The 26,407-nt window shown below is 56.2% G+C and overlaps 1 protein-coding gene across 1 annotated transcript in view; it reads right to left on the reverse strand.

Moving 5' to 3' along the window:
- Positions 1-1,160: 1,160 nt before the first annotated feature.
- Positions 1,161-26,407, reverse strand: part of LOC122896077 — a 139,181-nt gene continuing 113,934 nt past the window's right edge. Inside the window, exons 49-67 of the mRNA XM_044234017.1 lie at positions 25,368-25,495; positions 24,696-24,836; positions 23,020-23,133; positions 22,792-22,920; positions 22,034-22,201; positions 20,371-20,535; positions 18,913-19,081; positions 18,267-18,451; positions 17,946-18,038; positions 17,610-17,814; positions 16,573-16,712; positions 16,400-16,497; positions 15,744-15,925; positions 14,009-14,214; positions 13,676-13,853; positions 12,829-12,938; positions 12,505-12,618; positions 12,210-12,351; positions 1,161-2,106 (exon numbers count right to left, since the gene is read on the reverse strand). Of these exons, the coding sequence (XP_044089952.1) occupies positions 2,102-2,106; positions 12,210-12,351; positions 12,505-12,618; positions 12,829-12,938; positions 13,676-13,853; positions 14,009-14,214; positions 15,744-15,925; positions 16,400-16,497; positions 16,573-16,712; positions 17,610-17,814; positions 17,946-18,038; positions 18,267-18,451; positions 18,913-19,081; positions 20,371-20,535; positions 22,034-22,201; positions 22,792-22,920; positions 23,020-23,133; positions 24,696-24,836; positions 25,368-25,495 (2,672 nt within the window). The 3' untranslated portion in view covers positions 1,161-2,101. The remainder of the gene's footprint in view (positions 2,107-12,209; positions 12,352-12,504; positions 12,619-12,828; positions 12,939-13,675; positions 13,854-14,008; positions 14,215-15,743; positions 15,926-16,399; positions 16,498-16,572; positions 16,713-17,609; positions 17,815-17,945; positions 18,039-18,266; positions 18,452-18,912; positions 19,082-20,370; positions 20,536-22,033; positions 22,202-22,791; positions 22,921-23,019; positions 23,134-24,695; positions 24,837-25,367; positions 25,496-26,407) is intronic.

Below are 26,407 nucleotides of genomic sequence, written 5' to 3' on the forward strand. Positions count from 1 at the left end.
GGCGGAACAAAATGACCATTGTTATTTTCATTTGCATTTGGTCCCCAGTAAAATCAAATTTTCTGCCTAATGTTTACCCCTTAGCTGCATTTCTCTTCTGATGTCACCTTTCTCCTTTACCAAATCACTCCATGGAGACTAGATTTAAAAAAAAAAAAAAAAAAACTTTCTTTGGACCTGCTCTTTATATGCTGTAGCCCTGTTTCTAGGTATTTCTAATGGAATCATTCCCTGTCCCATCCATCCTTCTCTGAATCCTGCGCGTGTGCATGCACACCCAGCCACACGCCCCAGATTGCAAAGTGTGGGTGTTGTCACATCTGCCTCGAGGAAGGAGAACCGCGCTTACCCCTTGGGGTCTGGGCCCGTGCCCAGCCTACTGCCGTTTTCCTGCTAAGTGTCTGGCTGGGGACAGAGTGTAGGAAGCAGGTTGGGAACCTTCAGCAGTTTCCTGTGTGGACCAGAAATCACCGATCCTTTGAGCAGATCTAGAAACTGAGGTCACGTGGTTATAAACCATGGGTGCGTCAAACCCTGAACTGCTCCGCCTCCCTCCCACCCCCCAACCCCCACCCCACACTCCAGTGATTTGCTTTCACTGTGAAGTCCGGTTCCTTCCTCTGCCTTCTGGGCCGAGTGCACCTCCGGGGTGCATTTCTGATCACGTGTGACTTGGCCGATGGGGACATTTTAATGTGGACTCAGGAAAAATGAGTAAGCACTACGGATGTGTCTTGGGACAGGGCGAAAGCGCGCTTGGCTCTCTTCATGTCTGTGGTAGACTATGAGCACAGCTCTTGGAACACAGGAGGTGGTGACTGGTGCCGGCAGCCTTGCGGGTCCAGTGGGGCCCACATCAGCACCAGCCTGGCCGTCGGCCGGTTGGATGACCTCGTGTAAGTCCGCTGGGTTCTCCGAGCCCGTTTCTTCCATTACATGGGGTCACTCAGGCCTCCCTGGGCAACTCTAAGGTCTAAGAAAAGGTCAGACATCAAAGAGTCGTGCCTGGACTCTGGGGTCTTTCGGTTGTAACCATGACAGCATAGCCCACACTCAACAAATCGGAACACCACTCCCCTCCCTCGTCCTTCCAGCACGTGGGAGTGTGCTGGGCTGGTCCCGTTCGCGCCATCTTCAAAACACTCTCCGACTCTCTAGAGTTCCTTCTTCTAAACTTTATTGAGCACCTGCTGTGTGCTGAGTATTAATGTGTCGGGGGGCCGGGACAACTGTATCTGGCATCTGAGCTTCTGGTTGACCCGTTCCTAGTGTCTGATGCTTTGCCCTTTGTTCTGGAATCAGGATCTTAGGAATCTGTGCGCAGAGGGCCTGGGGGGCGGGGGGCGGCTTCTCCTGGAGGGCGGATCTCACAGACTCCCGAATCATTCCTGTGGACGGTTAGCCCCATCCCTCCAGTGGATGTGTTAGGGATTCTGCCAGCTTTATTTTTCGGTCAAAAATTCAAGGGATAGGTTTGCCTTCCCAAAGGAAGTGAACAGCTTTGAAGGCTGTAACCTTGGGGCCTGAGTGCCCCCAGCAGGTGTCTCTGGGAACCATCCCCTCAAAAAGGAGGCTTCAAGTGCCCCCTGAAACAATTCAGTTCCAGATCCAGTGTTTACCCCAAAGTGGGACTCTCTCCCACCAGGCTTATGCTGAAGGAATTGGGGACCATCAGTCCCCCTCCAGGAGTCTCGGGTCTTAAGGGAGATGCTGTGGAGGGCAAGGGAAGTCAGTGCCAAGCTAGGAAGACCTTAGGGCAGGCCAGGCTCACACCGTGGAGGCCTCAGCCAGAGCAGCCAAGCACAAGGAACAACATTAGGGCAAGAACAGTTGCTGGAATGGAGGTCCCTTTGCAGAGGGGGGGCTGCCCAGGGAGCCAGGCTGTGTTCTGGAGAGAGCGCAGGTATCGAAGAAGGCATAAAGAATCCTCCAGACCAGCTGGGAACTTCATGGTCCCCAGAAGTATTTTGAAATCTTCGACTCCGAGCCTCCCTTGCCGTATCTGGAGCAAGTGTGGTCGCCACTCGCTGCTGTTTCATGCTAATGGTTCCGGCGAAGGAGGCTGAAATCTTGGGCCGCCAGTGCTGGCCTAGGCACAGTCTCAGACTGTAAAGAGAAGAGGAGGCCGTGCTGTGCTGGGTGCCCAGAGGACGAAGCGGGGGCACCTTTTGGCAGCCCCAGCATTGTCAGGCCCGGGGGGGCCCTTTTTAAAAGGACCCCTCCCCCCTTTGGACAAGAGCAGGAGTTACCGGCTGGCCGTTCCCTACACCTGCGAGGCAGAGAACCAAGACCTGGTTTCCCCACCCACCCCGTCCCCACCCCGGAGTTCCCAGCCTGGCGAGGGGGCTGGACCCCAGTACCCAAGCTTTGGGAGCACAGGGGATGCCCCAAACCCAAATCGGAGTGAAGGGAAGTTCGCGGGGTGGGGGGTGTCCATGCCTGAGCTGACTCCTGAAGGATAAGGAGAGGGGATCCAGGGCACCAAGGCAGCAGGGACAGTCAGATGGATCTAGAGTATCTGGTGACCTCTGCGTGGTTTCCCTCTACTTTAGAGCAACCCAGGCTCACCCCGGGACCTCTGGCTCACATGGAAGTGTGGATCCCCTTAACTGAGAAGGGACGGCCCCTCTGCACCCTCCCTAGGCAAGTCTCCATTAGCAGGTGAGTCTGAAACATTATTCTTGGAGATTGCTGGTCCTTGATTGTCCTCCGGCCCGAGTGGGATGGGGTTGCCGACAGGGCGTGCAGGAGAAGCAGGGACAGCTTATCTTTTCTGGTTGCCGACCTCAGAGGGCTTCTGATGTGTCCCCACCCGCCCTGGACGGTAAAGACTTGAGGGAGGTCCTTGGGTTGAAATTCCTTAAAAATAGGAACATGAGCGAACTCCATTAAGTGCCTTTTCTGTCCTCTCCAGAGATTTTGGGTTCTTTTCCAGATAAGAAGCACTCAAACTACTTTCCAGCTTCCTGCCAAAACGTACGGTCTGTGTCCCATAAACCCAGTTGTGAATTCCCGCGTGTCTGGGTGTCTGTCGGTCTGAGCTCATTCCTGCGCTTAGATTTCTGGCTCCTTAAGTGTGTTCATCTCTTATCATCCCCTCGCTCCGGAGTACAGTGTTGACTGGCCGATCACCAGGCTGAGCGTGGAGCAGGGGCTCCGTAAACGTTCTTTCATGTAAAAAAATTTAATCACCGTGTCCAAGGGCACAGGCAAGCCCTCCTGAGGACATCCACAGTGCTGAACGGCCAACACCACCGTTCCACCATTCAGCTCCAGAACTTCTTTTTTCTGTCCTGCAAAACTGAAACTCTGTCCCCATTAACCAACAACCCCTCGACCGCCACTTCTACCAGCAGCTGGAGTCCTGGGCTCCATGGTTGTGACTATTTGAGGTGCCTCCCCTAAGTGGCCTCCGAGAACCTGGGTCTCCATGACCAGCTTCCTTCACTGAGCATAATGTCCTCAGGGTTCGTCCATATGTAGCAAGTGTCAGAAGGTCTAGACTTTATCTATTGTATATATCGCGGTATGGAGGTAGAGATTCCTGCTGGAGTCCGTACTTTCCCTTCCTTTCGGTATGTGCCCAGAAGTGGGAGTTGCTGGATCCTACGGTGATTCTGTGTTTAATTTTTTAAGGAACCATCATAATGTTTTCCAGAATGGCTGTGTCTTTTTTATTTTTTTTTTTTTGCATTTCCATCCACAGTACACAAGAGTTCTAATTTTTTCCGTCATCGTTGCTAACACTTATTTCCTAATTTTTTTTTCTTAGAGAAGCTCTTCTGGTGGGTGGGAGGAGCTAGGTCGTTGTGGTTTTGATTCACATTCCCCTGATGATGAGCGATACTGAACATCTCACATGCCTGTCAGCTGTCTGGATGTTGTCTTTGGAGAAATGTCTATTCTGGTCCTTGGACCATTTTCTCTAACATTTGCAAATTTATTTTTAGTTAATCCCCCATGTGGGGCTCAAACTCATGACCCTAAGATCAAGGGTCACATGCCCCGCCTTCGACCATTTCTTAATCAGGTTGTTCTCTTGGTGGTGAGTTTGCAGGAGTTCGTTATATATTCAGAGTATTTACCCGTCATCAGATAAAATTTGCAAAGATTTTCTCCCATCCCAGAGGCTGCCTTTATACTCTGTCGACTGTCCTTTTGTGCACAGAAGTGTCTACCCCCGATGAAGTGCAATTTGTCTGTCTTTAGATGACTGGGCCCTTGGTGCCTCTCTAAGGACTCTGTCAGAGCCAACGTCATGAAGCTTCTCCCTATATTCTGAGGGCTTTATGCTTTCAGTTTTTATATTTAGACATCTGATCCATTTTTTTAAAATATTTTATTTATTTGACAGAGATCACAAGTAGGCAGAGAGGCAGCAGAGAGAGGAGGAAGCAGGCTCCCTGCTGAGCAGAGAGCCCTATGCGGGGCTGGATCCCAGGACCCTGAGACCATGACCTGAGGTGAAGGCAGAGGCTTAACCCACTGAGCCACCCAGGCACCCCGACATCTGATCCATTTTGAGCAAATGTTCATATGCGGTATAAAGTAAGGGTCTGAGGTCATCCTTTGGGATGTAGACACCCATCCTCCTCACTCCGCTTGCCCACTATTCGATGGAAAGACTGTGCTTTGTCCATTGAATGGTCTTGACAATCTTGTGAGAAGCCACAAAGGTTTACTTCACTTCTGGGCTCTCTATTCTGTTCCCCTGGTCTGTATATCTTGTGTTAGCACCATAGTGCTGTGATTGCTGCTGCTTTGTTAGAAGTTTGTTATAAGTTCGATACCAGGAAGTATAAAACCTCTTTGCTCTTTTTCAAGATTGCTTGGGCTATTTGGGGGGCCTTGAGAATCCATATGATTTTTAGGTTGGATTTTTTTAAAAAAAGATTTTATTTATTTGACAGAGAGACAGCAAGAGAGGGAGCTCAAGCAGGGGGAGTGGGAGAGGGGGAAGCAGGCTTCCCAGCTGGGTAGGGCGCCCGATGCGGGGCTCAATCCCAGGACCCTGGGATCATGACCTGAGCGGAAGGCAGATGCTTAACAACTGAACCACCCAGGCGTCCCAATTTTTCTTTTTTCAATATCTGTAGGAAAGGGCTATTGGGATTTTGATGGGGTTTCCTTTAAGTCCATAGATCCCGGGGTAGTATTGACATCCTAATGATATTAGGTATTCCAATCTATTAATATGGGATATTTTCCCATTTCTTTGTATCTTTAACTCCTTTCAGCAATGTTTCATAGTTGGCAGTATACGGGTCTTTCAGCTTCTTGGTTAAGTTTATTCCAAGTATTTTATTTCTTTGAATACTAACGTAAATGAAACTTATTCTCCTCACTTCCATTAGGTTAGTGTATAGAAATGCAAGTTTTTGTATTGGTTTTGCAGTTTTTGTGTTGATTTTATATTCTGCGGCTTTGACAAATTTATTAGTTCTAATGGAGGATGTAAGTGTGTCATCTTTAGGGTTTTCTGCAGGGACATAGGTTTTGTGTCTATTTACATGTTCGTTTTGTCTGAGGAGAGACAGTAATTAACAGAGATAATTTCTTCCTTATCAATTTGGATGCCTTAATATTTTTTTCTAGCCTAATCACTCTGGCTAGCACTCCTAATACTGCATGTAATAGAAGAGGCCAACATAGACGTCCCTGTCTTAGTTCTAATCTCAGAGTAAAAGCCTTCGGCCTCTTACCATCGGATATGTTATCTGTGGGCTTCTCGAGCGTGCCTTTTATTAGCTGGTTTCCTTCTAGTCTGTTTGCTGAGTGTTTTTATCATGAAAGGATACTGAATTTTTGTTCAGATGTTTTCTTTGCATCAACGGAGAAAAGCATGTGGTTTTTGTTCTGCATTCTGGGAATAGGTTATACACTATTAATTTTCCTATGTCTACCCACCCTTGCATTTCAGGAATAAATTGCACTTGGTTGTGGTATATAACTGCCCCCCCATGCTCTCTTGACTTCTGTTGGCTAGTACGCTTCTTTGTCTTTGTTCTTCTTTAGGATTTTGCATCTATATTATCCTATTTATCAGGGATCTTAGTCTCTAGTTTGTTTTTTTTTTTCTTCTCGAAGTATCTTTCTCTGGCTTTGGTATGACGGGAATTCTGGCCTCATAGGGATCTGGACATGTTCCCTCTTTCATGTTTTGTAAGCGTTTGAGGAGGATTGCTTTTCATTCTTGAAATGCTTGGGAGACTCCACTAGTGAAGACTGGGATTTTTTTTTTCTTTCTTTCTTTTTCCTCCTTTGTGAGGACGTTTTTAGTTACGGTTTCAATCCTCTCACTACTTACAGGGCTGTCTGGATTTCTACTCCTTCACGATTCAGTCCTGGCAAGTTACAGGTTTCTAGGAATTTAACCATTTCATTTAGGTTGTCCATTTGTTATACAGTTGTTCATAGTACTTCTAAAATCTTTTTTAAAGATTTTATTTAGTTATTTGAGACAGAGAAACAGCACGAGAGTGGGAAGGAAGAGCGAGAAGCCGGCTTGGCACCAAGCCAGAGCCCAATGTGGGACTCAACCCCAGGACTCTGGGATCATGACCGGAGCCAAAGGCAGATGCTTAACCCTCTGAACCACCCAGGCGCCCCAGTCCTTTTTATTTCTGTAAAAATTTGCTGTAATTTCCTCTATTTCATTTCTGATTTTAGGTGAATCCTTTTTTTTTTTTAATTAGCCAATCTAGCTAAGTTTTGCCAGTTTTATTTGTCCGAAAAAAAAGTTACTGATAGTCTCTGAATCTGTGTGATTTTCTCCTACTAGTTTTGGGTTCACTTTTTTTTTTTTTTTTTTTAAATTTGTTAAGGTGTTAAAGTTAGGTTGTTGATCTGAGATCTTTTTTCATGTAAGTATTTACAGGAAAAGAATATAAATTTCCTCCTTGGCATTGCTTTCTCTAAATATCTTGGTTTGGGCTTTTTTTTTTTTTTTTCATTTCATCATGCTTTCAAGATATTTGCTCATTTACCCTGTGATTTCTTTGACCTATTGGTCAAGAGTATGTTGTTTAATTTTGCACAATTTTTGATTTTTCCCATTTTCCACTTGCTACTGATTTCTAGTTGCAAGTTTCTAGGATCTCAGTTTTCAAAAATTTATTAAGGCTTATTTTGTGGGGGCATTGGTTGAGCATCTGCCTTCAGCTCAGGTCATGATCTCAGGGTTCTAGGGATCAAACCTCATGTTGGGCTCCCTGCTTTTCCCTCTCCCTCCGCTGCTCCCCCTGCTTGTGCTCTGTCAAATGAATACATAAAACCTTAATAAAAAAAACTTATTTTGTGGTGTAACATACGGTCTGTTCAGGAGAATGTTCTATGTGTACTTGAGAAAACTATATATTCTGTGGCTGTTGGGTGGAGGCTGTGTGTGTTTTTAGGTTCCGTTGATCTGCCGTGCTGCTCAGGTTCTCCATTCATTTCGTGATCATCCTTCTGGTTCCATCCATGGTTGAAAGTGGGTGGGGGGGTTGGGTGGGCTGAAGGTCTCAGTGTGGAGCTATTTTTTTTTTTTTTTAAGATTTTATTTATTTGAGAGAGAGAACATGACTGGGGGAGAGAGACAGGAGAAGCAGACTCCCCACCGAGCAGAGAGCCCAATGCGGGGCTCCATCCCAGGACCCTGAGATCATGACTTGAACCAAAGGCAGATGCTTCACCGACTGCGCCCCCCAGGTGCCCTCAGTGGAGAACTCTTTTTCCCCCTTCGATTCTGTCCCTCTTTGCTTCTGATACTGAGAAGCTCGGATGCCTGATGCATTTATACTTAAAATTGTTGTTCTTGGAGAACTGACCCCTTTATTGTCACATAATGTCCTTTCCTGTCCCTTTTAACAGTTTATTTATTTTTTTTTCTTAAATCTGATGTTTCCGATATCGGCACGGCTCCCCGTGCTCTCTCCTGGTTACTCTTTGTAGAGAAGATCTCTTTCCATCCTTTGGTTTTCGACCTGTGTGTGTCCTCGGATCAAAAGCCAGTCGTCCGCCGTCGGCATGAAGTCAGTTACTGGACTTTTCACCTCCAGATTTTGGTTATTACAGTTTTTGGTTATTTTTGGTTATTACAGTCTCCAGCTCGGATGTGGTTTTCTTCGCAGCATTTAGTTGTCCGCCTGCCTTCTCCTTCAGGTGATGGAGGTATTTCGGAGGGTGGTTTTAAAGGGTCTGCCATGAAAGTCCGAGAGGCCTCTGGACCCTGGATGTTGGTTTCTGTACTCCTTTGAATGGGCCCTCCTTCCTGGTTGCTTTGTATGTTTGATCATCTTTGGTTGAAAACGGAGCGTTTAAAAAGACCGCCACCTCTCCTAGTCTTCCCAGGGGAAGACTTTCATGGATCAGCCCAGGGGAAAGGCACAGGGCTCTTGCAAGGGCTGTGTCTTCCCTGGGCCTGTGTGTGTGCTTTAATTCCACACCCCCAGAATGCCCAGTTGCTTTTATATACCTTAATTTCCCTCGGAGCCTCACCCCTGCTTCTAATGGGTTTGGATACAGCATTGTCATCTTGCCCCTAGCCCCCTGGGGTTCTGCAGACTCCTTGAAGCCCCCTCCGGCACGGACAGGTACCCGTAACTGCTCTCAGCAACTTCCGTCCCGACATCCAGACTCTGCCACCATTCTCACCAGCCCCCGAGCCCTCTGGCAGCCCCCAGGTGCATCCGAACATCGAAAGCCAAGTTCTACATTTTTCCTTCCACCCCAAGGACGGAGTCAGGAATGGGCTGGCTTACTTGAAACCATACTGGAACAGGCAAGCAGAAACCACCCCAGGGCTCCCTACCGTCTTGTGCTCAGCCTTCTGGGTACCCATCTGGAGGCTGCTGCTGCTGCTCTTCGAGTTGTCAGAATACTGTGGTCCATTTTATTATACATTTGGTATTTCCAAGGAGCGAGGGTCTGGGCTCCTGGGCCTGCCATCTTGCCAATGTCACTTGCCCTCCTCTGGATTTTGATCAAGATATTTCCAATGCATTATGAGCTAGCCCACTGGAAGCCTTCTGCATGATCTCCCTTCGTCAGTATGTCCCTTGGATCCCACAGATTGTTGAATTTGGCTTATTGCTGTATCAGTGACCTCCATACTCGAGGGCACCGTTGGGCTTCTTCCTACATTCTTGTGGGATGTTCATATCATCCCGCTTCATCAAAATGCGAAGAGAAAGGTTTTTTCTCTTCTGGAACAGGGATGGTCAATGGTTAGGACTTGCCTGTTGCAATCTGGCCCTGGTGTGTCACAGTTACAACTTCTTGTTTTGAAATAATGCTACATTTGCAGGAAGTTCAACGGTAGGAAGTACAGAGCCTGTGTATCTCCCAGTTCCTCCCCATGGTCACTTCTTCCGTTATTATTAGTACCATATCAAAACCCAGAAACGGACGTTGGCAGAAATGCATATATGTCATATGTCTTCTACCATCGGAAGCCGGAACTGTTTCTACCAGCACACACATCCCCCTTGAGTCACCGCAGGGCAGTGGCCATGACGGCTCCTTCCCCCACCACCCCTGACCCCCGGCAGCCACTAACTTACTCTCCATCTTTATAACCGGTCATTTTCAGATTGTTATAAAAACAAAATCTGATAACATGTGACCTTCTGAGTCTGGCTTTCTATTGACTCAGCGTAATGCTCTTAAGATTCATCTGAGTTGTTGCCTGTGTCAGGAGTGTGTTCCTTTCTGGGGCGCCTGGGTGGCTCAGTCGTTGGGCATCTGCCTTTGGCTCAGGTCACGATCTCCGGGTCCTGGGATCGAGCCCCGCATCGGGCTCCCTGCTCCACAAGGAGCCGCCTCCTCTCTCTCTCTCTCTGCCTGCTTGTGCGTGCTCTCTGTCAAATTTTTTAAAAAAGGATGCTCCTTTTCATTGCTGAGCAGGATCCCAGGGAAGAGGGTCATACCAAAAGTAGGCTCTTCTGGTTGTTTTAAGTTCTGGGCTATTAAAATACTGTGTTCAAATACTCACATACAGACTTTTGCCCGAAGCACGTTTCTTAATTTCTCTGGGGTGAAAGTCTCGGAATGCAGTTGCTGGAACAACCAGTCAGCGCGTGCTTAGCCTTTTTCCAGAGTGACTGTACCGTTTCCCATTCTCCCAGCAGCAAAACACACAGGAACCAGCTTCTCCACGTTTTTGCCAGTATTTGGTGTTTTTCTTAACTGTCCTAGTCAGTACGTAGTGGTCTAGTGTCTCTGAGGGCTGGAACGGTTCCTCACTTTTTGTGTGTGCCACTCCTGTGTTCTCTTAGGTGAAACGTCTCCAGGGGTTTTGCCCATTTTCCATTTTGTTTTTTGGTTTCTTAACTGTTACATTTGAGTTTACATATAAGATAGGAGTCTTGTGTCAGATATATGCCTTGTATTGTCTTTCCACGGTCTCAAAGAAGGTCTTTCACAGAACAGAATAATTGTAACCTTGATGAAATCTATTTTTCGGTGTCCTCTTCCCTCAGCTTTCCCTGGTGTTTTTTAGAGGAACATTTTAGCCTTTAGGTTCAGCTGACTGAAGGGCTCGGAGACTCTGGAGGTTTAACATTCTTTCTCCAATCACCGGATTTTAACCTACGTCTGGAAATTGATCAGCGGAGTTGGCGAGTGGCTTTTCAAAATCGCCGCTGATCTGTAGTCTCGACTTCTGGTTCGTTCCATCCATTTCTCCCTCCGGCTTCCCCTGGTTCACACGGAGGACCAGCCAACACTTTCCCTAACGGACAGTAGACACTTCAGACTTCACAGTCATTGCCAACACTCTGCTGCTGCAACACAGAGGCAGCCACGGATGGTGAGGGAGCGTCCATCCGCGGGGAGGACATCTGCAGATAACTCGGGTCACAGTTGAGCTGGGTTTCAAATCCAATGAGGTAGTTGTTCTCTTAGTCCTTTAAAGGTGTATATTCTACCACGTTTGGTCCTTGCTGGTGGGACACTGGTCGTCTACTTGTTCCTTCAAAGATCCACGCTGCTGTGCCTTAATAAGGAGGGGGGGGGATACCTTGTGCTTCTGGAATCCAGGGAGTTCCAGCTCTCAAATCTCTTTACTTTCTGTGAGACTGTTTTATATTTTCTTGTTCTTTGATTTTTTTTTCTTTTAATATTTATTTTTAGAGAGAGGGCACGTGAGCTGGCGGGAGGGACAGAGAGAATGTTAAGCAGGCTCCACGCTTACTGCAGAGCCAGACATGGGACCCGACCCTATGACCCTGAGATCATGACCTGAGCTAAAATCAGGAGTCAGACACTTAACAGATCTGGGGTGCCTGCGTGGCTCAGAGGGTGTTAAGTTTTAAATTTCAGTTAATATATGTATTTAATAGTTTTAAATTCCAGCATCCGAAGGTCTCACGGCACAGGTAAGAGCCGTCGTCTGAGCAGACTCTACGTGGGCTCTGCGGAAATCTCAGTGAGGCCTTCTTTGGGGGTTGCTAGACCCTGGGCCAGGTCTAGCAAGCATTCTGCTAGGTCAGTGAAGCCAGGATGACGGGTCCCCTCGCCATCTGCCTAGCAAGTTCCTGGCAGGTCGGTTTCGCAGAACTTCGCCATCCCTGATGGTTCCTCTTGGTAATTTTGCATCCACAGGCCACCCCCACCCCCACCCAGGCCATGCTCCTTGACTCTCAGTCCCCACTTTTCCCTGTTGTAACCAGAGCCTGATCTCTCTCCCCTCTATGGTCAGACGCCCTTGCAGGGGTTCCTGTCCCGCTCTGATCGTCCCCTGAATGCAGCTGCCTGACGCTTCTTTTCCGAGCGTCATGAATAATGTTTCCTTTACCCGGGGCCCCGCTCCTGCTCTGCGGGACACGTGCTGACTTCCATCCCCGAGCTGTGGGGCTTTAGCTGTGGGAATCGGAATCTTGCCCAACAGCGGCTGCCGCAGGGCTTTCCAGACCTTGGAGAGACAGAACATTCAAACCCCTGAGTGGCAGGTCTGTGGCTTTGCGGTTCAGGGAGGTGAGGTTATCGCCGTCTATGCTACTGTCTCCTCTGTCAGCTCCCGGGACTCACTGGACTTGGCTTGGGCAGGGCATTCTTGGGGCCTCTCCTTCCCAGTAAGTGCTCCTTTGCACAACACTTTGTCTTAACTCTCAGCTCCTGCCGGGCGGACAGGGACTCCGTTGTCATGCTGTGAACTAAGAGACAGTAACTAGTTTTCCCTCCAGGAGGGAAGGCGGGGGTCGGCCGCACGGAGGGCTGGGGCGGCTTACCGCACTGTGGAGGAGGGTCCAGGGGCACGAAGGCCCGGGCACACAAGTGGACGTAGGCAACCGCCAGGTTACAGGCCAGGTGGAGCTCCTGAGGGCCACAGGCGTCCTGGACGCACAGGCTCAGGAACGGCACGGGGTCCACCTGAAAGCCAGCACCCAGAGTCACGGTCCTTGCCTGCTGCACCCTTGGGAGTAGCTCAGGGGAGGGACGGAGGTGAGATCGGGGCCACTTTTGGTCTCCTGGTCTACCTGCTGCATGGTATCTGCTGGGGGCCAGACCCCGCCTGACACTCACCACCCTGAAGCAGTTCCCCAGGTAGGAACGCGGGTCCTGGAAGAAGGCCCAGCAGGTGGGGCTCCGGCCGGGGCACTCCTGAGTTTTTTCCATGGCCTTGCAGTCGCCACCCACCTGGAGAGGCAAAGCCCAGACTCAGTCCTCCTGCCTGGACCTCCATCTTCTTGGGCAGCTAGAGCAGGTGCATTAGTCTTCAGAGGCAATGACCAGCCCCCTCGGCCTGGGACGTTGTCTCCAGAGTATGCCTGCCCCCAGCCACTCTCTACCCTCAGTGCCCCCGGGATGCAGGAGCCTACGGGGGGAGGGGCTGGTGCACCAGCTCACCTGCCAGGCCAGGGCGAGCTCCTCCAGGCTGTGGGCCACTGTTCCGTCCGGCAGTGTCCGCTCATTGGCCGCCTCATTGTCATTGGTGCCCAGAAGGCCAGCAGACACCCCTGTTGCAAGGGGGCCATGGGGGAGTCTGTCCTGTCCCAGGTTCCAGGGTTGCCCCGCTCTCCACCCCTGATGCCCACACCACCACTGGGGCTCTGACTCTCCCTCAGAGGGAGAGGAGAAAAGAGAGAAAGGCAAGGAAGGGAGGAAAGCGTCTGTGCCCCATCGGGACCTTCCTCCTGCCCGCCATCCTCATCCTGAGTAGCCTGGGCCAGCAGGAAAGCTGTCTAACCAGATCGAGGGGAGCATGCGGGAGCTGCCCTCAACCCAGAGGGGAACCTTCCTGAAAAGGGGCGGAACATGGGGGCAGGGAGCACTGGGCGCCTTTCCTGGCCGTGGGACCAGGGGCCAGTACATTGACCTCAGTCAGGTCACACCTACTACAGCCCACAGTGGGGAGGAGAGAAGGAGGCAGTCATGGGATTAGAGAGGCAGGGTCAAGGCCAGTGGGCACAGAGCCGAGCAGTGGGGACGGTGACCGCACTGGCACGATCCAGCAGGGGAGATGCTCTGGGATCCCTTCCCATCTGAGTCCTTCAGACTGTTCTTCTCCTGCCTGCTTAGGTTGTAAGCCCTAAGGAGCAGCGGCAGGGGGAGGGAGTCCGTGGGTGTCCTACCCACCGCCCCTCAAGAGCACCCCTCACCAGGGCTCTGCTGGCCTCAGCCCTGGAAGCTGACTGTGGCCTCAGCACAGCCAGCAGCACCGGCTCGGAGGCTGCCCCCTGGGGCCCAGACCCACCGTGGAGCCAGAGGCCCAGAGTCAGGCTGCAGAGGCCGGCCCGGATGTCACAGGCGACAGAGACACCATCCTCACTGCTCAGCTCAATCCGGGGGACGTCCGTCCTCATCTTGGCGGGAGGCGGATCCACGTGTGGACAGCTCTGTGTCGGCCGGGAGGAGTCGTGGAGCCTGTAGGTCTGGGGGCCAGATGGGCAGAGTGGACAGGTGGTGGGCGATGTGGGGTGTGGGGGGGATGGGTCAGGGGCCCAGGACACAGGAGTGTGGATGGGACAGGAGGCAGGAACGTGTCGTCGGCCTGGGCCACCTGCCCCTCACACAGTCGCGTGCTCACCTGCAGGCTCGGGTAGATGACCAGGGCGGTGCGGTTCAGCTCCACGGACAGGGACAGGAGCCCCGAGGGGGCCCGGTTCAGCGTCAGCGAGAACGTGTTGCGGGCAAAGTCCTTGGCCAGCAGCAGACGGCCACAGCGCACACCCAGGCTCCACACCTGGCCATCGAAGGTCACCACGTGCCTGGCTCCGGCCACCACAGCGTGGTCTGGGAGGAAGCAAGCCCAGGACAGGTAAGACGGGTCAGCTCTGCCCGCTGGCCTGGGGGCCCTGCACCCAGGGGAACCCCAGGGTGTCCGGGGCCTCTCAGGCCAGTGTCCTCTTAGATACCCCCCTGGGGCGAAGGGGCATCTATCCCCAGGTCTTCTCCCCACTCACCCCGCAGCCCAGCACCCCGAGCTGAGCCAGCTCCAGCCAAGTCAATGATAAAAAGAAAGGGCTGATCCATGGTTTCATTTATCCAGAACAGGCAGATCCACGGAGCCCAAGGTGACGGCTACGGGACCGAGGATGCTTATGAGGTAATGAAAATGCTCTACAATTTATGGGGGGAGGAGGGGGTGTGTATCTTTGTGAATATACCCAAAGCCGCTGAACTACATGCTTGAAATAAATGGCGTTGTATGTGAATTATGAGTCAGTGAAGCAATTGAAAACCAACCACAAAAAAGAAAGTGCACAAAACTATGGCTAAAGACTCCACCCAGTGTAAGGAAGGTACCAATGTAAGGGGGCCCAGCTCTGCCCACTTCAAGGTGGGCAGAAGATGGTCTGACAAGGGGCCAGCGTGACCCCCCAGGCCGGTTCCCCTGCTGAGCAGTGACGTGGGACGGCGTCTGGATGGGCGGAGCTGGGGGCTTGGGGGCTGCACTAGTGGACACAGTCCCAGGCCAGGGAGCTGCAGGCCCGCCCAGCCGCACAAGGAGGGTCCTGAACACCCCTTCACCAGCCATCAGAGCTGAAGGTGATATGTGTAAGGAACCCCAACACCCGCTGGTCTGAGCTCACCATGCTGCCTAACAGAGAACGTAGCCCCTGACTCTAAGACGGGGTTTGCGTGCCCCGAGCCTCAGCATTCCCACATGGATGCTGACCCCCCAGCCCTACCGGGCCCTGAGGGCCACCCCTGCCCATGGACTTGAGACCTACCCCAGCATCAAGGAGCTCGGCTCACAGACCACACATGTCTGTGACCCAGAGGGGTGAGCAGTGTTGCCACCTCCGCTGCACAAAGGGGAAACCAAGGCCCAGAGAGAGGGGAAGACACGCCCAGGCCCCGCTCGAACACGAGCTGGATGCAAACTCCCTCGGGGCCCCAAGCCCCTGGAGCCGCATCTGGTCCGGGCCCAGCCCGTGGCAGCAGGCCCTGCCTGACCCGGAGTCTGGACTCAATTAGCCACCTTCCGGCTCCAATTGGAGGTCTGCCTTTGTGGCTCCAGCTTTGTCCGGGGGGAGGGACAAAGCCCTGGCCTTGAGCCTTAAGCTGCTTGGCCCACTTTGGGCTTGGGCCTCCGGCTCAGGCTTTCCTACTCTGGCCGGAAGCCCGGAGCTGCAGTCCAGGCCTCATCCAGGATGACCTTGGGCAGTCCAGGGAGCTCTGGGCCCTGTGGTACTGGGCTCAGGCTCCAGAGGCCACCCAGGACCAGCCCCCCCTCTCTGCCTGCCCTTGCCCCATCCCGCTGCCACGTCGCACAGGGCCCAGGCCTTCCCCGGGGAGGAGGGGGGCCCGAGACTCACATTCGTGGGGGCTCTCCAGCCAGCGTCGCCGGAGCCCATAGTACTCGGCCAGCAGGTTAGTCCTGGACAGCTCTCGGAGCGGCCACAGCAGCTTCTCCACCACGTAGCTGGTCACCCGGGCCATGGCCAGGGGCTCGTCCCCCGCGGGCAGCAGTGGCAGAGTCACCAGCACCGAATTGTCCCTGGGGGGAGCATGGAGGAGCTGGAGACCCCGGCCCGAGCCGTCGGTGCTTCAGGAACGAGCAAGACGCACTGGAGGGTCCGGGCTCGGACACAGGTGCCTGAGCTCCTACTGGGCGTGGGAACGTGCGTGCTGCCCCCCAGGGCTGCGGGGCTATGTCTGGGGGAACCCTGAGGTGGGCAGACACCCAGCTGGGTGGGTGAGGGCAGCAAAAGCATGGGAGAAAGGGGAGGTCAGAGCCAAAGGGGACCTTGGGAGTTCCTCCATCGAGGGAGGACCCTCAAACTCGGTGGAAAACGGGGGCTTAGGTCAACCTCGTGGGGTGTGAGGGAGCCAAGAGGTCTCAGCACATGTTCGGGCTGGAGGGGGATGGGGAATGGTGGCCGCCCTCAACCGTGGGTGGAGGCGGGTGCAGGGGGCCGGCGGGGAGGGCTTTCACCTCCCCGGGAGGCAGGCAGGACAATCCCCACGATACCTGGCTGAGAAGTGGTACAGGGCCAGCACGGGCCGCCAGAGCCTCCTCAGGGCCTGTGACAGACTGGCTTCGGCCCAAGACAGCATCTGGCCGGCGGCCTGCGGGGGCAGGGGGAGCCATCAGGGTTGGCCCCGGCGGGCCAGCCCACATCCCACCCCCTCACCCCGCCTCACCAGCTCCACGGCCGCCCCGATGGGCCGGGGTGCCAGGGCCTGCCACAGCCGCACGGCCCCCTCCAGCCGCTCCCGCCACACCTCATCCAGGGGCCGCGGCGTCACCTCCAGGTAGGCGTCTTTCAGCGTGGCCAGGGGCCCTGCAACAGGGAGCCAACACCCACTGTGAGCCCCCTCCCCACACCCCCACCTCCAGGGTCCAGGCGGCAGGCACGATGCCCCGATCCCAGACCCCAACCCCCGGACCACCCGTTCACAGGGACAAGTGGCTTGTGCCCGACCCCCCCTTTCCCCGCGAGTCCGGAATGGTGGGGTTCACCCAGGGGAGGCTTCCTACGTGCCCAGCCCCCAAGAAAAGCCTCAGTGCAGGGTCTTCCCCGGCAGACCAGTGGTGAACACCTGTCGTCACCATGGGGCGCTGGGGAGATTGAGGGTGTCCTCCCCTAGAGAAGATTCTGGAAGCTTGGGCCTGCTTTTTCTCCCTTGCTCAGGCCTTGGCCCCTGTACCCCTTCCCTTTGCTGATCTTGCTCTGCGGGCTTTCGCTGTAACTAATCCTAGCCGCAAGCGTGTAGATATTCTGAGAACTGAGCCCTAGCGAGCCACGGGAGCTGGGGGGAGGCTGGGGGGATTCCGACCCAGAAACAGAAGCAGGTGGGAGAGGAGGACCTGCGGGCAGCCCTGGTGCTCCCGGGGGGAGGCCGGAGGTTCCCAGCATCACTCAGAGGACGCTCGGGGCAGCGGCTACTTAGTAACCACAACAGGAGCCCGAGCCACACAGCCACGTGGGTGCTAATCCCAGAACCAGAAACGGGCTGTGGAGTCTCCCAGCACTGGGCCCAACAGCAAGCAAGCTGAAACCCAAAAGAAATCAGGCAGGAACTGGGCAAAAAAAAAATCCCAGTCCCCCAAAAACTAAGGCAGCGGGCATGAGGAAGAGGAGCTTGGGGACCTCCAGGAGCGGAGGCAGCAGGCCCTGGAGGACTCGCAGGCAGGGCGGGCTCCGGGGGGTGGGGGGGCACCTCGCTTGCGCACTTACGTTCCAGCTCCTTCCGCAGCTGCTCCAGCCCCGTCTGCAGCCTGTCCAGGTAGAGGGGCACGTGGTGTGTCAGCGCCCACCGGGCCTGGCTCTGGCCCCACGCCGCGGCCACTGCCCGGCCACTCGCCGCCACGGTCCCCAGGCCCGCGTGGGACAATCGCAGGAGGGGGCCCACCGCGCTGTCCGGGGGCCCCGCCGGCCCCACCTGGGCAGGGAAATCAAGGCAGGATCAGTGGGAGGATCTGGGGCCCCCCACCTGGTGAGTGGAGGGCGTCTCCCCACAGCACCTCCCCTTCTCCAAGTGTGTCCCCGGCCCCCCCAGTGCGGTCCACCCACCAGGTGCCAGAACCTCTCCACGTAGGCATCCAGGCCTCGGATCTCCCTCTCCAGCCGGGCTCCCACCTGGGCCCCAATGGCTGCGATCCTGGACTGTGGACAGAGAGGGACAGGTTGGGGGCACCAGGGTTGGGGGGTTGCTTCACAGAATTGGAGGAGCCGACAGGTTCTTGGTGCCAGCCCTAGAGCCCCAGGATGTGTTTGCAGGCCACAGAGCTGCCTCTGGTTCTCTGGGCCCTGTTGGACCCCAAGGGCTGGCAACCCCTGGTGCCGGGGCCTCTGTCCCAGGGAGAACAGCACCCCCAGCCCAGGCTGTCTCACCTCCACGCGGTCCAGCAGGGCTCCAGGGCAGCCGTGCGCTGCCAGGCGGAGGACCTGGGGGGCAGCCTGCAGGCTCAGGCGTCCCAGGGGCTGCACGGGCCGCTCACCGTCCAGGAGCAGGGCCTCCGCCTCAGCCGTCCGCCCGTGGGCACATGCCCGCAGCAGCACGCTCTCCTCTCGGCGCCCTGGGGCCGGGAAGGGTCCTGCTGTTGCCCCCAGGGCTCGGCTGGCTGCCGCCCAGCTGTGCACACCACCTCCTCCCCACGAAGAGCTTCCCATCACCCCCAGGCCCTAATGTTTGCAGGCCTGGCAGCGCACCACCCAAAGCAGCTTCCTGGGCCCTAATGTTTGTGGGCCTGGCAGCGCACCGTCCAAAGCAGCTTCCCAGCCCCGATGAGGCCTCGGGTCCTCCTTGCACCCACACCCCCCTCCGCTCTGCCCATCTAGAGCCTCTGCCAGCCTCTCCAGGCATCACAAGCCCATGCGGGTGGCTGTAGGGAGCTCACCATCTCCTCCAAGCTGGGGGTGCCATGAAGTCCTAACGGGGCTCCCTCACTCAACTCTCAACACCCCAATCTCTGTCCTCTCTGAGGTCCAGCGGGGCCGTGCCCCAGCCATCTGAGCGATCCCCACTGTCTCTACCCACCTTCCTCATGGGCCCCAGTGGCCTGGAGGCAGCTCTGGGCTCGGGACACCGACAGCCTCACTTTCTTGTCCCCGTTGTCCAGGATTCCCTCCAGCTGGATGCTGGCCTGAGAGGCCGAGGTGGACAGCCGGCCCCGCAGGCTGAGCTGCTGAGCCTTGGGGCTGAGGATCTGTGAGCAGGAGGACAGAGGGCAAAGTGAGGCCTGGCCCCCCGCTCGTGCTGGCCCCAGGTCCAGGGAGAGGAAAGGCAGCACCCACCCCCTGCCCCACATCTCCCAAAGCACAGGGACACCTACGTACTTCCCTACAAGGTTCGCTACCCCTGCCAACTGCCGAAAGCAGTCCTCTGTTCGGCAGCCCTAGGGCTCTGATTCAGGGGGCTCCCTACAATGTTTCAGAAAATCCGTCCGCAAGGTTTCCAGGTGGGTGGGATACAGCCCAGAGAACCTTATGAAATTTTACAGTGTCGTGAGGACCAAACAAGGATGGGAAAGGCCTCTCTCCACCGCGTGGACCCCCACATGGGGCAGGGGCTCACTCCCAGGCTGGCAGGGCTTGGGGCACTGTGATTCCAGAAGCTGGAGCACCCAGGGGCCTGGTTGGCAGTCAGGGAAATGAAGCGGCCAGCCCCGGACCACCTTGGAAAGCCACGCTCTTTTGAAATCACCAGGCTCCAGTGCAGGGAAACAGAGGCAAAAATCCGTCCCCATCCAGCTCTGGAGGCCGGAAGGAAACAACCACCCCAGAAGCACCTACTATGCACGGGCACTGTGCAGACAGCTCTGCCGAGGAGGTGGGATTTGTGCCCACTGGACAGAGGAGACAACTGAGGTCAGAAGAAGGAAAGCCCCAACGTCAGGTGCACTCGGCCAGGGAGACACAGAGGTGGGCAGATGGGAACAGTGATGGGATACCTACTGTGTGCTTACGCCAAAGGGGGCAGAGGAAGGGGGTGCCCAGAACCCTACAGCTGCCCTGAGAGATAGGCCCGCTCCCCACCTACAGATGAGGAGGGAGGGCTCAGCGAGGGCCCTTCCCAACATCACTGGGCCAGTGGGGACAGAGCAGGCATGGAGCTCGGCTCTGTTCCCTCTTACCTTCCAGGAGGTAGGAAGACCCATAGAATGTGTGTTACTGGGGCCGGGGACTCCCTATCAGGCCCTGCTCCCAGTGATCTATACGCAGTAACATGTGTAATCCTTACACCATGAATCCCCGGGAGGGAGGGTAGGTGCAATGACGAGGCTGGGATTCCAACCCAGACAGTCCAGCCGCTGCCTCGTCTCAGGGCTGGGGCTGGGCCAGGCCCTAGGGTCCCCACCAGGTTGCCAGCCTGCAGTTCTAAAAGTGGCCACTAGGTGGCAGGGCCATCCAGGCAGTGGTGGCCTTGCAGGCCAGAGCAGGAGGGAGGGCATCCTGGTGGGGGGGGGTCGCTGACAGCCCTGACCTGGCCACTCACCTGCAGCTCCCCAGAGAAGTCTGGTGCCCGAGGCTTGCTATGGTCGCGAATGGTCAGGTTGAGGCACAGACCATGGTCTGGGTCCGGGGCGAGGCCCAGTTGGCAGTGGGAACGCAGCAGGAGCCCACTGTGGCCCAGGGTGTGCTCCCCAGAGACTGAGAGAGCCTGGAATGATGGGGGGGGGTGTCAGCGGTCAGGGAGGCATGGGGCAGCAGCTTCCTCTCCCCACCATGCCCTGGCCTCTTCCAGACCTCCAGGGCTGTCACAATAGCCTATTGGGTCTCCCTTCCAGTTCAGCCCATGGTCCCTGCTCCACACCGTAGCCAGACTAACCTTGAAAATGCAAATCAGACATTATCCTGTCTTCCCGCTGTACCGAGAAAAAAAGGGGGTTGCCTTGATATGGTCCACGAGTCAGCATTACCTTCTTAACCTCACGTCCTTGCTCTCTACAAAGGCTGCTCTAGGTTCCTCCAATACCCGAAGCATGTCCTGTCACAGGGCCTTTGCACTGTCTGTTGCCTCTGCAGAACTTGTACTTGTCAGCAAGGCCCCCACAGTCCCCCGTCCCCTCTCCCTGTGTCATTCTTTCACGGCACTCACTACACCTGAGTATGTATCAGGCGTCTTGTTTAACTTTTTCCACCTGCTGAAACGTGAGCTCCAGGGGGTGGGGCCCTTGGTCTGTCCCTTTCGCCATCCTTGCCCCTGCACCTAGTATAGGGCCCCGCATTAAGTAAAACCCACAAATGCTTTCTTAACAGATGGATGGATGGAGTTGGCAAACTGTCCCAAGAGCCAAGTTTGGCTCAATGCTTGTTCTTGTAAATAAATATGCATCGGAAGATGGCCTCGCCCGTTCATTTACACGAGTCCCATGACAGTGAGGTGCAGTGAGTGTAACAGAGATCATATGGCTTGAGAAGATAAAATATTTGCTATCTGACCCTGTACAGGGAAAACTCTGCCCCTGGGATGAATAGATAGATGGGGAGATGGATGGATGGATGGATGGATGGATGGTTGGGGGAGTGAGCAGGAGGCTGAGTAGGTGATGGGTGGGTGGGTGGATGGATGGACAGAAGGACAGACACAGGACTGGAAAGTAGGAAGATGAAAGGATGGATGGATGGGTGGGTAGATGGACAGAAGGATGGACAGGAGAGTGGGAAGTAGGTGGATGGACAGATGGATGGATGAGAGGGTGGGTGAGTAGACAGGTGGATGGATACACGGACAGACAGGGGGATGGGGAGAGATGGATGGACAGATGGAAGGGTGGGTGGGTAGGAGGAGGGGCCAAAGACCCAGCTAACGAACCCAGGAAGCCAGGAAGACTGTTGGGGGAAGGAGTCCCAACCCCTCACCTCCAACCAGGATGAAGCTGAGTGCCTTTCATTTACGGGTAAAGCTCTCGTCCTGTGCCCCATCTCTGGTATCTCACCACCCCCCGCTCCTTGCCGAAGCCCACTGCGTCTTCTGCTGCTCAGATGGGACACAGAGGGCCGGCCTGCCCTGCCCGGGATCGCCCCACCAGCAGACGGCAGAGCAGGCACGTGGGCACCCAGCTCCCTCGCTCACACCCCTGCGCTCTGCGGATGTTGTCCTGTCTCCTCCTCCTCCCTGCACGGGTCCCCAGTCGGCTTCGCTGGGCCAGACTCACCCTGGGCAGGTCGCAGAGCCCCAGGTGCAGGGAGTGTCGCAACCAGTGGGCGTAGTCGGTCTCCACCTGTCCCCGGAGGCTGTGTGTGGCGCAGGAGCCGGCGAAGGTGAAGACGTGGTCGAGCACGGCCTGTGCGTGGAGCCGGCCTGGCTGGGACGGCCAGTGCCTCTGCAATGCGAGGGCACCGTGAGGCCACAGCACGCTTTGTACTCTGGACAGCTGTTTGCTGGGAGCACCGGGGGCCTGAGCCTAAGGGGTCCCAGAACCCACGGTGCAAGACCCCAGCAGGAGCCAGGCTGGCTTTCAGGACCAGCTGCCCCCATTTCTCCTCGGCCCGGTCCCTGTCCCAGGCTCTACAGAACAGTGCTCGGCCCCAGCAGCAGTCCCCGTAGGCAGTGATACTGGGGAGACCCTGACCCTAACACCTCCAGGAACCTGAACTCATGCCCCCAAAAGACCCCTGGTGTCACCAGCCCCTTCCCTTTTCTGCTCGGAGTGCTCACCTCAGGCAGGATGCCTTGCTTCCCTCATCTCCCAGAGCTGTCCCTACGTGCCAGGCAGGGAGGGATTTTTGTACCCATTTTACAGATGCGTGCACCAGGGCTCACAGTGGAGAAATGAAATGCTCACGATCCTGCAGCCCGGCTAGCACTGGCACAGGACCCCATGGCCTCAGAGCCAGGCACTTTCTACAGCAGGTCCCCCGCCCGCCCACCTCCAAGGGTGACCTGCCTGGGACCCGGCTTTCTAGGCCTCACCTCGTACGTCAGGTTCTGCTGCACCCGGCGTCGGTCCCAGGCCAGATCAAGCTGCTCGCTGAACACGGCTGGGGTCTGTGTTAAGGCCCCACAGGCCCTGAGGGCACTCAGACCCCAAACTTCCTGGAGCTGACAAGAGGATGGAGTGTGGGACTTGGGGGAGTCCGCACAGAGACCCCGCGTTAGGGAGAGCCCCGTGCGTGGCTTGGCAGTCCAGCCAGTGCATACCTGCCCCGGGGAGGCGGCCAGGCAGCCATCCCAGATGGTACTGAACTCTGAGGACCCGTTGGTCCAAGCGAGGTGCAAGGTCACGGGCTGTCCTCTGTCCCAGGCCAGCTGGACCTGCACGGAGACGGAGGGTGGTGGAGGGGAGGGGCAGAGGGGAGGCTGATGCTCTCCATCTGCGTGTGCGCTAGGGATGGAGGAGACGGGAGTAGGGGGGTGGGAACGGCTGGTGCCTGTGGGTAGAGTGGGGAGGGTGGAGCCCACCACCGTAGGGGACGACGGTGGGGACCTAGAGACACTGGCCTCCCTCCTGCCCTGGTCTGCAGGCGTCAGAGCCCAGCCCAGCCTGGGAGACCGAAGATGCCTCGTTGCCAGTACCCAGCCTGGCTGTCTCAAAGCCAGAAGGAGCTCCGTGCCCCTCACTCGCGGCCCCTGGGCTGCTCTGGACTGAACAGTGGGCCCTGCCCCCCTGTCCTTCTGTTGACGCCCTCACCCCCAGAGGGGCGGTATTGGGATGCCTGGCGGATAGGAGGGGAGCCGGTGTCGATGAGGTCATGGGGTGGGCCTCCAGATGGGATTAGTGCCCCTCCGAGCAGAGACCCCAGAGAGCTCTCCCCCTGGTGCGTGAGGACGCAGGAGAAGACGTGAGCCAGCCAGAGAGCGCTCACCAGAACCTGACCAGGCTGCCAACCTCATCTCGGGCGTCTAGAAGTGGGAGAAATTCCTGCTCCTGTTTAAAGCAACCAAAACTACCCAGCCACACCCCCAGAGTGGTTTGTGATGGCAGCCCAGGCCGACTAAGGCAGGGGCCCTCAGCTGACCCCCTTGTTCCCGGCGCCTGCCCTGCCACTTAACTCTGTCCCAGCCTAACTGCCCCTGGCTCTTCCTGAAGCTCGCCAGCCTATTCCTACCTCAGGGCCTTTGCACTCGCTGTTCCATTGCCCCTTGGAATGCTATTCCCCTTGCTTGCCAGAAGGTGGATCCCTCGCATCTGGAGGCCCTCAACTGACAAGCCGCCTCCCCCAGTAGGCCCTCCCTGACCACCCCATCTGATGGGTGTCTGTCTCTGCCTCCTCACCACTTTCTTCACGGGGTTTATCACAACTCTTCATTTTTTCTTCATTCGCTGGCTTGAATTTTAGACAGGGTCTCTGGCCTGGCACAGAGGATCTACTTTTGACCCACCCTGACCAACTGTCTTCCATTTCACAGCTGAGAACACCAAGGCTCATGAGGGTCCATGAGCAGCCCAAGGCCACCTGGCTGGTCAAGGAGCCCAGCCACCCTGCACGGACCCCCTGTGGCTCCTGACTCAACTGACAAGGATATAAATGAGGAGTCATTGTATGTATGTACATATGTGTGTCCAGTGAGGTCATGCGTGTAAGCTCTTGCCCCGCTGACGTGTGGGCTCTTTAAATGCAGGACTGTGTGCTCCCAGCCCTGCCTGGCATGCAGTAGGTGCTTAATAAAGTATGGGTGAAGGAATGAACAAATGAAGGACGCTTTGGGCTGCAAGTTTCAGGAGTCTAACTCTGGAAGAGTCCTTCCCAACGGGAGACAGGGACAACCTTCTGCCCCTGCACGCAGTACCCAGGGGGTGGGCTGGGGGCTCAGCCATGCAGCTGCCCACCCCCCAGAGTCCCCCATCAGGGGCCCGTTGGATGCTCCCCACTCACCTCTGCGCTCCGCCGGCCACCCCTGCCCTCAGCGAGGCCACTGGCCTCAATGCGCCACAAGGAGAGGCTGAAGGGGTGAGCCAGGGCCAGGCGGCCGGCCAGCTTGCCCTTCCCCAGCTGCAGAGAGGACGAGGCCAGCACCTGGAGTGGGGGGGACAGGCAGAGCTGGAGGCCTTGCCCAGAGGGGCCACTCCCTCCCCACCCCACGACCCTGCACAGACAGCCTCCCCGGGCCAGGGCATGGGGCCAGCGGGCTCCGAGCGCACAGCCCAGCACTGAGGGGGCCCTTGGGAGAGGCAGCCCGTTCTGCAGAGGAGAAAGTCGAGGCTTGGCGCAGAGCGGACAGGGACAGTGTGTGACTGAGGGGACTGGAGGCCTTTCTAAGAATGCCAGCCCTGCTTTCCACTAGCTCTGTGACTCCCGGCAAGTGGCTATACCTCTCTGGGCTCTGATTCCATCACGTAAAAGGGGGACTGAAGAGCCCCCAGCAGGTGTCAGCCAGTGGCATTCTTACTGTGGTTCACGCATTGCTGGAACCCGATTCCGCCCCCTACCCAGGGCCTTTCCTGCTGTCTCCCGGGGACTTGGTCCCGCCAGGCAGGCCCGAGACCCGAATGTCCCGCTCAGGCTCCAGGCTCGGTGGAGTTCCTGGGGTTTCCTTCTGGCACCTACCTGGTCCTTGCCACCCCAGCCCACGACCAGGTCGTCCCGGTGTCTGTGTCGTGAGTGCTCGCAGGACAGACGGAGGCTGCCACGCCGTGGTGGGGACAGGGACAGAGGCAGCGGGTGGGTGAGCTCTGCTGGGAGGGGGACACAGGGAGAGGCAGGCACGTGAGGGGAGCACGTGGGCTCAGGGGGATCTCAGCGGACACAGCCACCAACTAGGGCAGGTAGCCGTGGGAGCCCCCCCCCCCCGTGCTCAGGTCATCTGCTCAAAATCCAGGGGGTCAGCCCTCACTCGGCCACCATACCATTCCATGCACTCCCCGAGCTGTCCCCAGGAGAGCTCCAAATCTTTGTCACCCAGCAAAACCTGGTCCAGCTCCCAGCCCATGTCCTGCACCACTCTAACCTCCCTCACGCTTGTGGGTCCCCAGTGTCCCACTGGGGCCACACTCAGCTGTCCTCCGCTCTCCTTCTGTCCCAGAGTGTGACACAGGTGGTGCCCCCACAGCTGAGGCCTCCCAGCGGCCAGTGTCCGTGCCTCTAGGTTTCCCTCCCTTGTCCCCTCAGCAGAGCCCGGCTGCCTTGACCTCCTGCCTCAGGTGACCGCAGCTTGTGAGGCCACCAGTGGGTCCTGCCTTCCCAGACTCGTGGGCAGGAGGTAAGCAGAGATGCCGCAGTAGACAGAGACCACCTCGGGGACCTCAACTCTCTGGAAGGGGTGCCACACGTCTCTGTGCCCAGAGATGCCAACACAGCTGCATCTTGAGGAGCCATCACTGGTCCAGGGAACAGTGACCACATTTGTGGGCCCCACAGTCACCGCCATAACCCTCAGTCCTTCTACTCCCTGACCACCCCGCCCCCAGCTCCCATGCTCTGGAACCAGAGAGCAGGGTCCTCGGGCTGCTCGGCACTCCCACAAACCCCGTGCATGCACACCTGCACACACACATGCTGTCCTGGTGGGTGGAGGAGTTACACCTTTCCTCTGCCTTGTGGGGTACACGGGTGGCAGCAGCCGTGACCCTGGGGGGATGCCGTCTGAC

This window comes from Neovison vison, chromosome 14 (assembly GCF_020171115.1).
Source record: "Neovison vison isolate M4711 chromosome 14, ASM_NN_V1, whole genome shotgun sequence".
In the NCBI taxonomy this organism is placed as follows: Eukaryota; Metazoa; Chordata; class Mammalia; order Carnivora; family Mustelidae; genus Neogale; species Neogale vison.